Here is a 15,259-nt window from a genome sequence, read left to right as displayed (position 1 = left end):
AAATTGATCTGCATGGCTGTCATCCCAGTGGGAAGTCTCTTCTGAAGATGATTCACAAGAAAGCTTGCAAACAGTTTGCTGAAGACAATCAGACGAAGGACATGGATTACTGGAACCATCTCCTGTGGTCTGATGAGACCAAGATAAACTTATTTGGTTCAGATGGTGTCAAGCGTTTGTGGCAGCAGCCAGGTGTGGAGTACAAAGACAAGTGTGTCTTGCCTACAGTCAAGCATGGTGGTGGGAATGTCATGGTCTGGGGCTGCATGAGTACTGCTGGCACTGGGGAGCTACAGTTTTTTTTGAGGGAACCATGAATGCCAACATGTACTGTGACATGCTGAAGCAAAGCATGATCCCCTCCCTTTGGAGACTAGGCCACATGGCAGTATTCTAACATAACGACCCCAAACACACTTCCAAGATGATCACTGCCTTCCTTAAGAAGCTGAGGGTAAAGGTGATGGACTGACCAAGCATGTCTACAGACCTAAACCATATTGAGCATCTGTGAGGCATCCTCAAACAAAAGATGAAGGAGCGCAAGGTCTCTAACATCCAGAGCTCCGTGATGTTGTCATAGAGGGGCGGAAAAGGACTCTAGTGGCAACCTGTGAAGCTCTGGTGAACTCCATGCCCAAGAGGGGTAAGGCAGTGCCAGAAAATAATGGTGGCCACACAATATATTGACACTTTGGGCCCAATTTGGACATTTTAACTTTGGGGTGTACTCAATTTTGTTGCCAGTGGTTTAGACATTAATGGCTGTGTGTTGAGTTATTTTGAGGGGACACCAAATTTACACTGTTATACAAGCTGTACACTCACTACTTTACATTGTACTAAAGTGTCATTTCTTCAGAGTTCTCAAATGAAAAGATATAATAAAATATTTACAAAAATGCGAGGGGTGTACTCACTTTTTTGAGATACTGTGTATATTTATATATATATATATATATATATATATATATATATATATATAATTATATATACATATCATTAAGCTACTGTATACCCTATGTAGCATGGTAATATACACTCACCAGCCACTTTATTAGGTATGCCTTGCTAGTACCATGTTGGACCCCCTTTTGCCTTCAGAACTGCCTTAATTCTTCTTGGCATAGATTCAACAAGGTGTTGAAAACATTCCACCACATGCCAAAAGTGCTCTATTTTGATATCTGGTGATCTGGTAGCTGAGGAGGCCATGTGAGTAAAGTGACCTCATTGTCATGTTCAAAAAAACAGTGGAGAGATGATTTGAGATTTGTGACATGATGCATTATCCTGCTGGAAGGAGCCATCAGAAGATGGGTACACTGTAGTCATAAAAGGATGGACAAGGTCAGTAACAATACTCATGTAGGCTGGGGCTTATAAACAATGTTCAATTGGTACTAAGGAACCCAAAGTGTGCCAAGAAAAAAATCCCAAACACCAATACACCACCACCACCAGCCTGCAACGTTGATACAAGGAAGAATGGATCCATGCTTTCAATGTTGTTTTGGCCAAATTCTGACCCTACCATCTGAATGTCGCACCAATTTTGGTGGGTCTGTTCGAATTGTAGCCTCAGTTTCCTGTTCCTAGCTGACAAGAGTGGCACCCGATGTGGTCCTCTGCTGCTGTAGCCCATCTGCTTCAAGGTGTTGTGTGTTCAGGGATGGTATTCTACATACCTTGGTTGTAACGAGTGGTTATTTAAGTTACTGTTGGCTTTATATCCTCTCAAACCGGTCTGCCCATTCTCCACTGACCTTTGACATCAACAAGGCTTTTTAATCCACATAACTGCCGCTCAATGGATATTTTCTCTTTTTCGGATCATTCTCTGTAAACTCTAGAGATGGTTGTGTGTGAAAATCCCAGTAGATCAGATAGTTTTTTAAATACTCAGATCAGCCTGCCTGGCACCAACATCCATGCCACGTTCAGTCTGTTAAATCCCCTTTCTTCCCCAATCTGATGCTCAGTTTAAACTTCAGCTGTAGTTGTCTGCACCACGTCTAGATGCCTAAATGAATTGACTTGCTGCCATGTGATTGGCTAATTAGCAATTTGTGTTACCAAGCAATTGAACAGGTGTACCTAATAAAGTGGCTGGTGAGTGTATTTTGTATATACAGTATTTGTAGGGTTTCTTGACTTGCAATAGATATATGTATTTATATGCTTTGTGTACATTGAATTATTTACTCTATTGTGACAGATCTGAAGCCACGGGGAGTTGTAGTGAATATGATCCCAGGTTTACCCGCTCACATCCTATTTATGTGTGTTAGATTTACCGATTACATTAATGATGCAGACAGGATCAAATCTCTGATGAATGCTTCAATTAATGGCATTAAACAAGTTATTAAGGTAAGGTTAAACCTTTTAAAATTTTACAGAAGCTTTGTTTCTTAATGGGGAGGGCAATTGTATGGAGTCTTGGTTCTTACAATGTGTATTTTCCCTCTAGAGGGCCTATTCTGACACACAGCTATATCATACAACACTCCATGCTTGTCCAGACTTCTACACTTTGGCAGTTAGTATGTTATACCAGAGATACTCATCTTGGGACATCTGTCTGCAGTCCACTTGGAACTAGGGATGAGCTTGGGTTTTGCTTTAGGTTTGATTCAAACCCATGTTTAGCCGAACCCGAAATGTCGTTGTCAGTGCCGGCCAATGACCTGCGGATAAGGGATTCCATGTCCCACTTGACACATACATAAAGGAACATGGATGCTCGTGACATCATTGACTCAATATGAGCACCAAGTCATATGAGGTCAATGACGCTTTAACCTGATATAGCCATGTGGCCGTATTATGTTATAATCATCCTCGCTCCTTTGTTTGCATGCAGCTGCGAGGTGGGCAATCCCCGCAGCTCATTGGCCTGCAACTGAAAGCTGCCTTCCAGGATTTGGACCAAACCCAAGCTCATCCGTCCTCAGAACATCCATAAAAAAGTACGAGGCAAAAGGAGCTCACCACCAAACTAACCTGATCACCAGGTGTGCGCACACAACAGAGCTTTTAATATGGGACATATGTAGTGTAGCATATTTTAAATGTATTTATTATAAAAATGTAAAAGAGAATACAAAAATATATTGTATATTCAATGCATAAAATTCTACTACTACTCTCCACTATATATTAACAATTACAACATTGTCAAACCACCATCATTAGTCTTAACGATTCCCAGCATGTTACCTATGGCCAGGGGTTTTTTTTTCAGTGGGAATGTGGGGGGGACACAGTTCCAGCACCTCCAGCATTGAATGTATGTAATGGCAAGGGGTTCTGTTATTGCTGGCTGCTAGGGAATCTATTGTTGCTGGAGGGGATCTATTTTTGCATGGGGTCTATTGTTGCTGATGTAGCACCCTCCTAGGTAGGTGCTAGTGAGAGAGTATAGTTCTGAGCTCTGTCTGCTTACCAGAGGAGCTGCACGTAAATCTATATTGTTCTCTACCTACCAGGGAGCAAGATCTGTTAGTGAGGTCTGCTCATTGTGCTCAGTATGCGATTTATTCAGTCTGAAGTGTGTTTCACGCTGGTCCAAAAGGGAGGCATGTTGGATAGTGGGGGGAAACCTGACGAATGGGTACATAGGCTTTTGATACAGTCTTGATGATTGGCAGTGGGCAGGTCGCCTCGGTGCATTCTGGGATACTGTATAAAAGCCAGGAGCACATGTGCTGCGGGGTCTTTGGCTGGAGAGCGGAGTCCCAGAGGGAGGGGGGCTGCCTCCTCCTCTGTAGTGGTGGCAGGAGGTCATTCTGAAGGCCAGAGGAGCAGTTGAGAGGAGCTGAACCCAGAGGTCCAGGGAAGCTGACTGAGACAGGAGACACTGGAGACCCTGGGACTGCAGTATCGTGAGTACAGGGACTCGTATCAAGGGGCCTGACCTGAGGAGGGCCACCCCTGCTCATAGGATAGTCAGTGGATGGGTGTCAGCAAGAGAGCAAGAGAGAGGATACTAGGGAGAGTGTCCTGAAGATAACTAATTGTTCACCAAGTCATCTTAAAGATAAGAGACCAAATTCCTATTCATACGGAGTGACAGGATGAATCAACAGCCTGGCTGTTCCATACCTATTGTAAAACAGAGGAGATAGGAGTCCTCAACCACTGTGAATGGTTAAAGTTGGAGTATCCCACTATTTCCTTCTCCTATCCCCATTCTACAATAAACAACAAAAACAACCAAATACCCTTGGACTGATTATTGGAGTGTGAGCCAAGGAGAATTTAGGACTTGTCTTTACTTATCGCCGTGTGCTGGTAACCAAGGGAAACCCACAGAGTGAATATCAAGCAGTTCTTACGGGGGCAGTGCTACACCGGGGAGGTATTTTGCTGCTGGCGGATAATTTTTTGTTGAAGGGGTGGGTCTTATGTTGCTGGGAGGTATCTACTTTTGAGGGAGGGGCCTATTGTTTCTGGCTGCTGGTGGGTCTATTAATGCTTGCTGTTGGGAGTCTATTGCTGCTGGCATTATCTATTGTTGTTGGGGGGGGGGGGTCCATTGTTGCTAGCTACAGGGACTCTATTTTACTGCTTTTCTTGTTATCATTAACAAATTCCATACAAATTACTTCTCTAAAAGGGGCAATACTAGGAGGTGGGGGGGTGGAACCATGGAATGGTGCTCGGAGGTGGTTAGGGAGCAGAGACAAGGGGTGACTCAGAAGAGGGGAGTTCCTGTACCTATTGTCCAATGGCTAGCTAATAAGAAAAGACACCTGAATCATAGCTAGGCTGAAATAACTAGTTAGCCCTTGATTTCTTTAACAATACAGTTGTAGAAGATCACAAGTGATACTTTTAGGAATATCCAAATTATTAATGAGAGTGAAGTCAAACTGAACTCCATCTGTATAGTCACAGTAGAGTTGTAGAACCTTTCCTCTAGTTCCATCCTATCTCTTCAAGCACTAAAAGATTTACAAAAGGAGCTTGGCTTCCAGTGGGAGTCATACCACCGTCCTTAGAACATGGCATGGCATGTCTTTGCAGACTTCAAATCACTGCGATAAATGGATGACTCATAATGGAATGGGAACTCTTGTTTTGTTTTTTCATTGAACACATAATAAAATGTTATAATATTGCCAATAGTGATTGTGATTTTATTACATAGAAATCTGCTTTCCCTACTATAGGCTTATGTGTTTTTTTACTTTACTTAGGAACATGCAGATGATTTTGAAATGCTGTCCTTCTGGCTGTCCAATGTACATCATTTCCTTAACTGTTTAAAGCAATACAGTGGCGAAGAGGTAGGTGGTTGCTCAAACCTACTGTATATTCTGAAAATCTAAGTGTATGAAGAGTAATGTGGTTTCAGACGACCCCCTTCTCACTGTATAGTTCAGTGCTCCTATCTCAGCCCAACTGTTACTTTCTAGACACCTGCCTTTGTCACAGGGGACCTGCATGTTTCACGTCTCCTTTTCCTTCATTTCAGAGACTTAAATTAAACAGATTAAATTACTATGCAGGGGAGAAAGTCAAAGTTATAGTAAACCCTCATATAACTAGATAATTGTATATCAGTTCTAGAGACAACTAACCACAACCGCATCCAAATATATATTCAAGAAAACCATATAAAAACTTGGAGAAAACACAGGGAATCCTAGGGCCTCTCTGTATTGTACTCCAAATTGCCAGGACTTTTGAGGATGTGGAGTTGACATAGATTGATGAGCACAAACATGTATATAAAAGACAGAATTTTATTCAAAATACAGATATGTTAAAAAATTCATCCAAATTAGGAAGAGGATAAAAAGATTGCTCAATCAGTATAAATACAAACACAATATTTTCTCTGTGCCTGTTCAACGCGTTTCGCAAAATAGATTATTCATCAAATGCTTCATCAGGAGCCAGTGATTTGACTACATTGTTTCTACAGACTTAAAGAAAATACATCATAAGCAAACATATAACAATAATATATACATATCATAGAAAAGCATTGTTCCTTTATAAGGAAAACAATTGTAGACATGCTCACCATTATAATAGTTTTTCATATTTGATCTGCGAGTCCCTGCCGGAATGTGAGTGAGGCACTATGCTAGAGCCAATTCCCACTCAGCAGTGTGTATACACCAATGGTGGAAATAATTCTGATGCACACCGGACCGTGTCCAGAACAGTAGGATGGAGAGAGGTACCAATGAGGTTGATATTAGACAAGGGTCTGAAGTAAGAAATCCCCACAGCCAAGCTTTTTTCTGCCACATATATGGGTTACTGGGGCGTGAAGGGGTTAATGTTCATTTATATGAGGCTTAAAAAAAAAAAGGGAAACCAAATTAAATGAAACTATTAATTTTAGTGCAGGTCATTATGCTGCCTATATATTTCTGTTGCCTATATATTTTTGTTTTTAACTTGCATACTATTAAACCTTACTTGAATAAAAACTCCAGCCAATACATTTTTTTGTTTCATTTCTTGTAAACTGGTGAAGAGTGAGAACCTCTGTCAGTTTTTCCCTCACTTCCTGTGCCAGTGACAACATAGTAACTGGGACAGTAAGTGAAGGAAATGTATAACAAAGGCAGAGGCAATAAAACAAATCTGATAGGGATTCTAGCCTGCTGCACTCTGTTTCCTATTTGGAAATTTCCTCTGACTTCCTGCCCTTGTAGCATGTTGTCACTGGGACATGAAACGCGGGGAATCTCCCCTACAGGGCCACAGAAAGCAGTAAAACCCGACAGAGGTTCTAACTTCTAATCCATCCCCAGTCTATCCAAAATCTAAAAAAATAGTTGAGCTGATGAGAAATATAAAGGCCACCATTGCTGAGTTCTTTTTTAAAAAAAAAGACTATTTTACTGGCTCCCACGTTGGTCCTATGGGTACAGTATTTTCTCATTCATTGACCTAGAACAAGATTGCAGATCGTGTGTTCTGACTTCACTGGCTACGTGATGCAGAAAGTATTGACACCGCTAAATCAGCATTACTGTTTGGCAACAAGAATTTTCAGATGGAGATCAGCATTGGCAGTCATTGTATTCTTCCCAGCCTAGGTTTCCTTTAGATGAAATTCAGTGAGGAGTTTGGAGAGTAAATAAGACTTTCATTCATTTGTTAATGTATCATTTCAAATTAAAACTTTCCAGTCCCCCTATAATTTATCCTGTCTGTGGTAGTTCCCAGTTGCAGAGAAGTATATGAGAAATCTTCAATGATCAGCTAGAGGTGGAAGAACGGGTATAAAATGTCCTAAAGTGATAGCATGATGATTTCTGCCAGTCACAGGCTGTGTCACGCCCCCCAGACCGTGTCTTAGAATAACAGGAAGGTGAAGCCTCCATCAATCAAGATGTAATATCCCACCCCCTCTGTGTTGAGCTGGTTAGTGGGCATAGAGGAGGAGGGAGAGAGTGGGCTGATGTAGGTGGGCACTGTGCTATAGGGTTTCTGTGAGTAGAACGTAACGTTCCTAAGAGTGACGCTTATTGTCCGCATTCCCAGTCACTGACATTCGTGTCACTATCCTTTCTGTTCTCATTTTGTAATCTCTGTTAATAAAGCTCATGTGGTTCCATTTTGCAGGAGTTCATGAAGTACAATGTGCCACTTCAGAATAAGAACTGTTTGAAGAATTTTGATTTATCGGAATATAGGCAGATTATCAGTGATCTGGCTATTCGTGTCTACCATCAGTTCATTACAGTGATGGAGAACAATCTCCAGCCGATGATCGGTAAGGCAGCACCTTGAAAGTCTATATCATTTAAAATGGCAAATACTGAGGTCAAAGAGAAATGCTACATATAGGTGTAGTCAAAAACCTGTGTATGGCGGAAAGTGCATTAACCCATAGCAACCAATGAGACGTCACACTACTGAAGTCAAACCAGTGCAGGGTGAACTCTTGTTTGTTGGATTGTTGCGCTAACATCTGAAAGTTTTGTGACAAGAAAGCTGAGGATGAATGTAGGCATGAAATAATTGCTGGTATAATCTGATGGCATTGCCTTACTGTGCCTTCTAGTTCAGGGGTCGGCAACCTATGGCCCCTGGGCCGCACCCGACCCATTACTGCTAAATGTCTGACCTATCGGTGCCCGTGATTAATTCACGTGCACCCGGCTCGTGGACATTTTTGCTGCTCTCCTCTTCATTGGACAATGGCCAGTATCACAGGGCTGGATGGGGGCGGGAACTGCTGGAGGTAACTTTTCACATTAAACAGCAGGTGATTGGTTGCCAGGCGATCCTAGCAACCAGTCACCAGCCTGGTAATGTGAAATGTAACTTCAGCAGTTCCCACCCCAATCCAGCCCTGTGAAGCCTGCCAATCTCTGCTCTGCTGTACACCAGTGTAAGATTGGAGAGTTCTACCTACACAGTGTGTGGGGCGGGGTGCAGAGGACACTATGGGGGTACAGAGAACACTACAGTGAGGGGGTTCAGGGGACAGAGGACACTGCTTTGGGGGGCACAGGAAACTGCTATGGGGGGAAGGGGCAGAGGAAACTATGGCAGTGATGTGAAGGGGAGCAGAGGACACTGCAATGGGGGGGGACCCCATCATTCCTGGGGACAGGGACCCCTTCTCCTCTGGGGACAGGGACCCCGTCTCCCCTGGGGACTGGGACCCTTTTTCACCAGGGCACAAGGACTTCATCACCCCAAGGGACAGGGACCCCTTCCCCCTGGGGACAGGAACCCCATCACCCCTGGGGACAGGGACCCCATCTTCCCTGGGGATGAGGACTCCTCACTTGGGGACAGGTACCTCATTACCCCTAGGGACAGGAACCTTTTCTTCCCTGGGGACAGGAACCTAATCTCCCCTTGGGACTGGGACCCCTTGTCCCCTAGGGACAGGGCCCCTTTCTTCCCTAGGGAAAATGACCCCATCTCCCCTGGGGACAGGGACCCTATCTCCCCAAAGGCAGGAACCCCATTTTCCCTAGGGACAGGAACCTCATCTCCAGACCATGCTGCCTGGCAGGGCTGGCGTCAGTCACCCTTGGGTGCCAGGATGGGGGAGGGGGCAGTAAAATCCGAATCCCCAGCCACATGCTCCATCAGGGTGAACTGGCTTTGTATTAGTGAAGCAACTTAAAGTGAGGTAAACCTGTACTGTAATTATTACTATGTTAGAATTATTATTATCTTCATTTATTAGCAGTTGAATGCGGTCCTCCATGCATTCACATACATTGAATCTGGCCCTTAAGTGGAAAAAGGTTGCTGACCCTTGCTCTAGGTTGACCTCACTAAGTAGAATTAGGAGCCTCCCTTTGCTTGTGGAGACTTACAAATAATCCACTCTGCAAGCACAACAGGAACCTGTAAAGTCCCTAATGGCCCGTACACACGATCTGAAAATCTGACAAAAAATACCGCTTTCGAAGCAATCGTACAATAATCGGATTGTTAGTACAGAGCTTTCGAGAACCAATCATGACAGTTCATCCAATATTATTCGATCGGACAAGCACAGAAATTTTTCTCGTTCAATACCAGATCCTACAATTTTCGTTTAATTAGCACAGTTGTCGTTGGAAAATACAATACAAATACGTTACAACATATTACATCACTTTCGATTTTTTTTTTTCGTCATACAAGAATTTTGTTAACTTTAGTAACTTCTACATTTTCAATATGCAATTAGCATGCAAGAAAAAAAAGGATGATCTATCGTTCGATTTTTTGATCCTGTGCACAGGCCATTAGATTGTTTACTATGATCATTAGGGTGCTTGTGAAGACATACAAAGAATCCACTGTGCAAGCACAAGAGGAACTTGTGCAGTCCCTTGGGCCCCGTACACACGGGCCGAATGTCGGGAGACATTGGCCGGTTTAAAAAAAAGCAGCCGACATTTGGGCTGTGTGTGTCGGACAAGCATGCTGGAAAACCAGCAGCCGACCGCCTCCCAATAAGCACTCTCAGCCAACGGCAGAATGGCAGAGATCGCTGATCGGAGTGTTCTGGCGGGGGAGTTGTCCCCCTGTCAGAACACAACAGCTCAACGGGGGAGATCGCTGCACTAACTTCGCAGAGTTAGTACAGTGGCTCCAAACGGAGCTCACAGTTTTTTTTCGCTCAACCCAACAAAAACCTCATAGTGTGTGCTAGGGTTTAGATTGTTCACCATGACCATGGGGTGCTTGTGAAGGCTTTCAAAGAATCCACTCGACAAGCACAAGAGGAACTTGTGGAATCCATTTGATTGTTCCCCATGGCCATTGGGCTGGTAGCTTGTGCATAATGTAGATGGATTAGTACAGGAGCAGCTGAACCCCTTGAGTGCTAGGTGCTACAATACCTAAACATCTCTCATCAGGTGTGCCTCAGCAAGGGTGACAAGTGATTGTAATGAAAATATGGATTTGTGCAGTTAAATACTGTCTGGTGATGCATTATTGCAGTGCCCGGGATGTTGGAATATGAAAGCCTTCATGGAATATCGGTCGCAAAACCCACAGGATTCCGCAAACGTTCATCTAGCATTGATGACACAGATGCATATACCATGACGTCCATTCTCCAGCAGCTGAGCTATTTTTATACCACCATGTGTCAGCATGGCATGGACCCTGAACTTCAGAAACAAGCTGTGAAGCAACTATTCTTCCTGATTTCCACTGTCGCACTAAATAGCCTTTTCCTGCGTAAGGACATGTGTTCTTGTAGAAAAGGAATGCAGATAAGGTATGGCCATTATTCATGTCAAATGAAGAGATAAAGATGTAAGCTTGGCAACAGAAAGCTTTATTAACACCAACTATGATCTTCTTTATGGAGGACACTATGAAAACATTCATTTGTAATGAACTTATTTTATATATTTTAATATACTATGCAGAATTGTATGGCAAAAATACTACTCTGAGCAACTAAGTTTGTTTTTGGAGATGTCCACTTACTGCCCGGAGTCCTCCCTCCCTATACTTTGTGATGGGAACATTGAGTACCCAGAAATATTTAGTACCCTAGCAATATTTAGTCAAAGGTTTTCATAAAAAGTCCCAATGTGTTTGGATAGCAATTGGAAGTAAAAGTTCTCACTTGTTTACCAAGAGCAAATCATTTTTTTTTTGCACCGGTTCAGCACAGAACCTGCAGGGATTTGGGAGAGTGTGGAGCACTACTGGTGCAGATAATATATTCAGCTTTAGGGAGTGTTAGGAATTCATTTAAGATTAGATTAAAGATTAGGGTTAGATGAGGACTGAGTTAAGGGTTTATGTTTGTTTTATGTCATGGTGTAAATCTTAGAGTGATTCTAAACCCTAAACATTATTTACCTTCATGCATTCTCTATAAAATATGTTTAGATATTTGTATCGCCCCCCTCACTCCCTCTAATCCAGGCTTGGCTGAGAGTTATGAGAGCCCAAGGAAAAATCTTGTGATAAGGGAGTACGGGGCGGGGCCACACCTCGCTGTCTGTGTCTATAGATGCATGCAGTGTTACATAGTTACATAGTAGGTGAGGTTGAATAAAGACAACAGTCCATCCAGTTCAACCTGTGTAGGTGTGTGTGGCTGCAATCATCTCACATACCCCTTTATGTTCTGATCCTTGAGATGTACGTCTAATAGTCTTTTGAAAGCCACCATACTTCCCGCAGAAACCACCTCTTGTGGTAGAGAATTCCACAATCTTGTAGCCCTAACCGTAAAGAACCCCCCACGTTGCCTGAGGTTAAAACACTTCTCCTCTAATCGCATTGTATGCCCCCGAGTTCTCATGCAATCCCTTCGACTGAACAGCTTTTTTTCTAAGCTGAGATCCCCATTGAGATATTTAAAAATTGCTATCATGTCCCCCCTCAGGCGTCTCTTCTCCAGGGAGAATAAATCAAGCGATTGCAGACGCTCTTCATAATTAAGGTCCTCCAATCCCCTAATTAGTTTAGTGGCCCTTCTCTGGACTCTCTCCAGCTCCAACACATCCCTGTGGTTCTGGATCAAGCCCGCAGGTGTGCCATGATAGGAAGCAGCTTTTTATGGTGGCGCACCGAGAAGAGGAAGAGCCAGGAGCGCTGGTGGGCGACCCGAAGTATAACATGTTTGTTTTTTGTTTTTTTTTTTAAGTAGACTATAATCACTTTTAACGTGTGTTGAAGTGATTGTAAAGTCTCCTTTTCTTTTCTAATAAAATAAAAATGTGATACTTACCTCCTCTGTGCAGTTGGTTTTGCACAGGGCAGCCTGCATCCTCCACTTCTCAGGTCCCTGTCTGGAGCTCTTGCCCCCCCCCCCCTCTTGTTGAGTGCCCCCACAGTAAGCATCTTGCTATGAGGACACCCGAGCCAAGCTGCAGCTCCATGTTTCCATTCAGGACATGGAGTTGCTGTTCGGCCCGTCCCCTTTCTCTCCTTATTGGCTAACCTAGTTTTATTGACAGCAACGTGAGCCAATGGCGCCTCTGCTGTGTTTCAGCCAATCAGAAGAGAGAGTCCCAGATGGCTGAAGAACTCATGGACATCGCTGGATAGAGATGGGGCTCAGGTAAGTATTATGGGGCCGAGTTGGGCTGCTGCACACAGAAGTTTTTTTATCTTAATGCATAGAATACATTAAGATAAAAAAAAAAACCTTCTGACTTTACAACCCTCTTAAGTTTTAGTGTTGAGGAAAAATCTAGAGTTACAAGTAAGAAATGTCTCTTTACAAGCACTTCACTGAGATGTGTTAATAGACAGTCACACTTTTATTTCTGAAATGTAGTTTTTTTCAAGTATAACCATAAGTAAAACTCTCCTTCTGCACATAGAACCAGATATCATGGTTTAACTCAGTGTTTCTCAACTCCGGTCCTCAGGGCACACTAACAGGCCAGGTTTGCAAGAAAACTGAAATACATCACAGGTTATATAATTTGCTGCTCAGTGATTGCAGTTAGTGTTCCCTTAAGACCGGAGTTGAGAAACACTGGTTTAACTACAGGTACCTTGTCTTGTTCTTCTCTAAGTTCTGAGATCTTCCATACCCAACCATTTTTTGCAAACAGAACCTTTAATTGGATAGGGAGATGGTAGGGAGTGTGCTAAAGCCTTGCAGTAAGAGCAAAGTAAAGACCCTGATTATCCAAGAAAACAATAGCACTGTTTCTGCCAGGAACAACAGACCATCATCCAATCCAGCATTCAAAGAATCCAAGCCTTGCCTTTGGCCAGGCAGTACACATAGAAGTAAAGACTTTGCACAAAGACATCCAGTTAGTTGGGAACAATTGTTCAGTAAAAGCACAAATTCTGTGGACAGTATAAAATTCTGACGTGTTTTGCACCTTAGTGGACAAGGAGTTTTGTACTGCCAGTTGTATTTTGCTTTTATTGAATAAGGCAAGCCATGGTTTGAAGGAAAGAAAATCGCTCAATTCCCATATCAACACAGTCAGTGGTAATGGGGGATCCCTCCTTCAGTGCTATTGTGTTCTGCCAGTGGGGATCCTTCCCTGCTGGAAGAACACAATGATTACGGCTAGTGGCTATAGCTGATTGATTTGGGTACATTCAGCCTGCCCATAGATGAATTAAATCTTGGTGGGTCCCTGCTGAACTGGCTGAGATTTGATTCATCTGTGGCCAGCTTTAGTCTTCTTCCTAGAAACTCTTTACTTCTTTTTTGTAAAGGCAGTGATTGCTCATTGTGGCCAGCTCTGGCTTATACCTGGCTATAGAGGAGATGATTAAGGACATTTAAATGTACATCCAGACACTGTATGGTGACTGCTGTTATGTGCTGCTGATGTGAGAGATTTGTTTATTTTTTAGCTGAAAAGGGATATTTTTTACAGATAGTGCTTTTATTCATGGGATCATAATGGATGGTCTGTTTAGGACTATAAGTAAATGTTTATTGCTCCACTTTGATGGTTATTACTGTGTATTGTCAGTGAGGAGACCTCTGTATACTATAAACAAAGCATTTGTTCACTAATATTTGTAAAAAAGATTGTCACTTGACTTAGCGGTGCACTCATGCTGGCAGTTTTTTTATAAATTCAATGTTTATTAGGAGAGGAAAAAGCATAAAATACAGGCAAGATCAACAGTACAGGTCCATATACAAAATTACAGACAGAGAACAACTCAAGAGTGAATACTAGCAATCGCAGTATATGTGACCACATATTAAAATGCAGTGTAGAAGACGTCAGAGAAAATTGCTACAGAAAGTTAGGCCCCCGGAGAGGTCTCACCCTCCACCGGCATCCATCACATGGCCGGGGTACGGAGGTGGAGAGAAACACCCCGGGCGGACCCATCCCCCCGCAGTCGACCAGAGGGAACGTGAGTATGTATGCCCATGGGAAGGGAAAAAAACAATAGAAAAAATGGAGTGATGTTCATTCCCTTTTCCTTTTGGTTTAGAAGGTGGGAAGAACCCACAGAGTGAGAGGGAAGAGTGGGTGGAACAAGAGAGGGGGGAAGTAATAAAGTAAGAAAGGAAGAAGGAGGGGATGGGGGGGCGGGAAGATGGCCACCCAATTCGCTGATAGCCAGGCTGGCAGTTTTAACCAGGCACGATAAACTTCCTTCATCCGGTTCCTTTGTATAGTGTGAGTGTGCCAAACCGTGCTTGGGAATGATTAAGCGACCTGTGCCTAGGACTACTTGGAAAGGTGGTCCTGGGAAAGGGCCTGGTGCAATTCACTTCAGTGTGAGAACTCCACATTGATCCCTGAGCACAAAAGTAGAGATCATTATGGTCTGTTGAGCAGAGGTGCCCAGGAACATTTGCTTATAGCCAAGTGTAAGTGAAGGCCAGCAGGGAGGGGGGACAATCAAATTTAGGCTCAGTTCAACCATGCCCAGTGTGAGTGCACCCTAAAACTTCCATATCTTATATAAAGTATGTTACAAACTGACTTCCCTCTGGTTTGAAACATTTTACTCAAACGAATCTCACTCTGTTATGAATATGCTGGTTCTTTATGGACAATGATGATATTTTCATGTAAAACAAGGCTTTTGTTTATCTGTAGATGCAATATAAGTTATTTAGAAGAATGGCTGCAGGGGAAAAATCTACAAGGAAGCACAGCCAAGGAGACTCTGGAGCCCCTTTCCCAAGCTGCATGGTTACTGCAGGTGAAAAAGATCAAAGACGAAGATGCCAAAGAAATATGTGAGCGATGTACGGCCCTTTCCCCTCTGCAGGTATGGTTTACTCAATTAGTAAGTCTTAAGTATTAATTTGTATGTGTGTTTGAAATTGGCCATATACAGTGGGAAAAAT

General features: G+C 43.0%; 1 protein-coding gene across 2 annotated transcripts in view; it reads left to right on the top strand.

Annotated features, from left to right (window-relative positions):
* Window positions 1–15,259, top strand: part of MYO5C (myosin VC) — a 231,607-nt gene that overhangs the window by 204,769 nt on the left and 11,579 nt on the right. For both annotated transcript variants that reach the window (XM_082256678.1, XM_082256677.1), the window contains exons 35-39: window positions 2,219–2,373; window positions 5,205–5,294; window positions 7,597–7,747; window positions 10,435–10,717; window positions 15,006–15,180. In XM_082256678.1, the coding sequence (XP_082112804.1) occupies window positions 2,219–2,373; window positions 5,205–5,294; window positions 7,597–7,747; window positions 10,435–10,717; window positions 15,006–15,180 (854 nt within the window). The remainder of the gene's footprint in view (window positions 1–2,218; window positions 2,374–5,204; window positions 5,295–7,596; window positions 7,748–10,434; window positions 10,718–15,005; window positions 15,181–15,259) is intronic.

The sequence above is a fragment of the Pelophylax lessonae genome (assembly GCF_965119305.1).
Source record: "Pelophylax lessonae genome assembly, chromosome: 4".
Classification (NCBI taxonomy): Eukaryota; Metazoa; Chordata; class Amphibia; order Anura; family Ranidae; genus Pelophylax; species Pelophylax lessonae.
The sequence above is the reverse complement of the archived record's forward strand: the minus strand, read 5'-3'. Positions and strand labels throughout refer to the sequence as shown.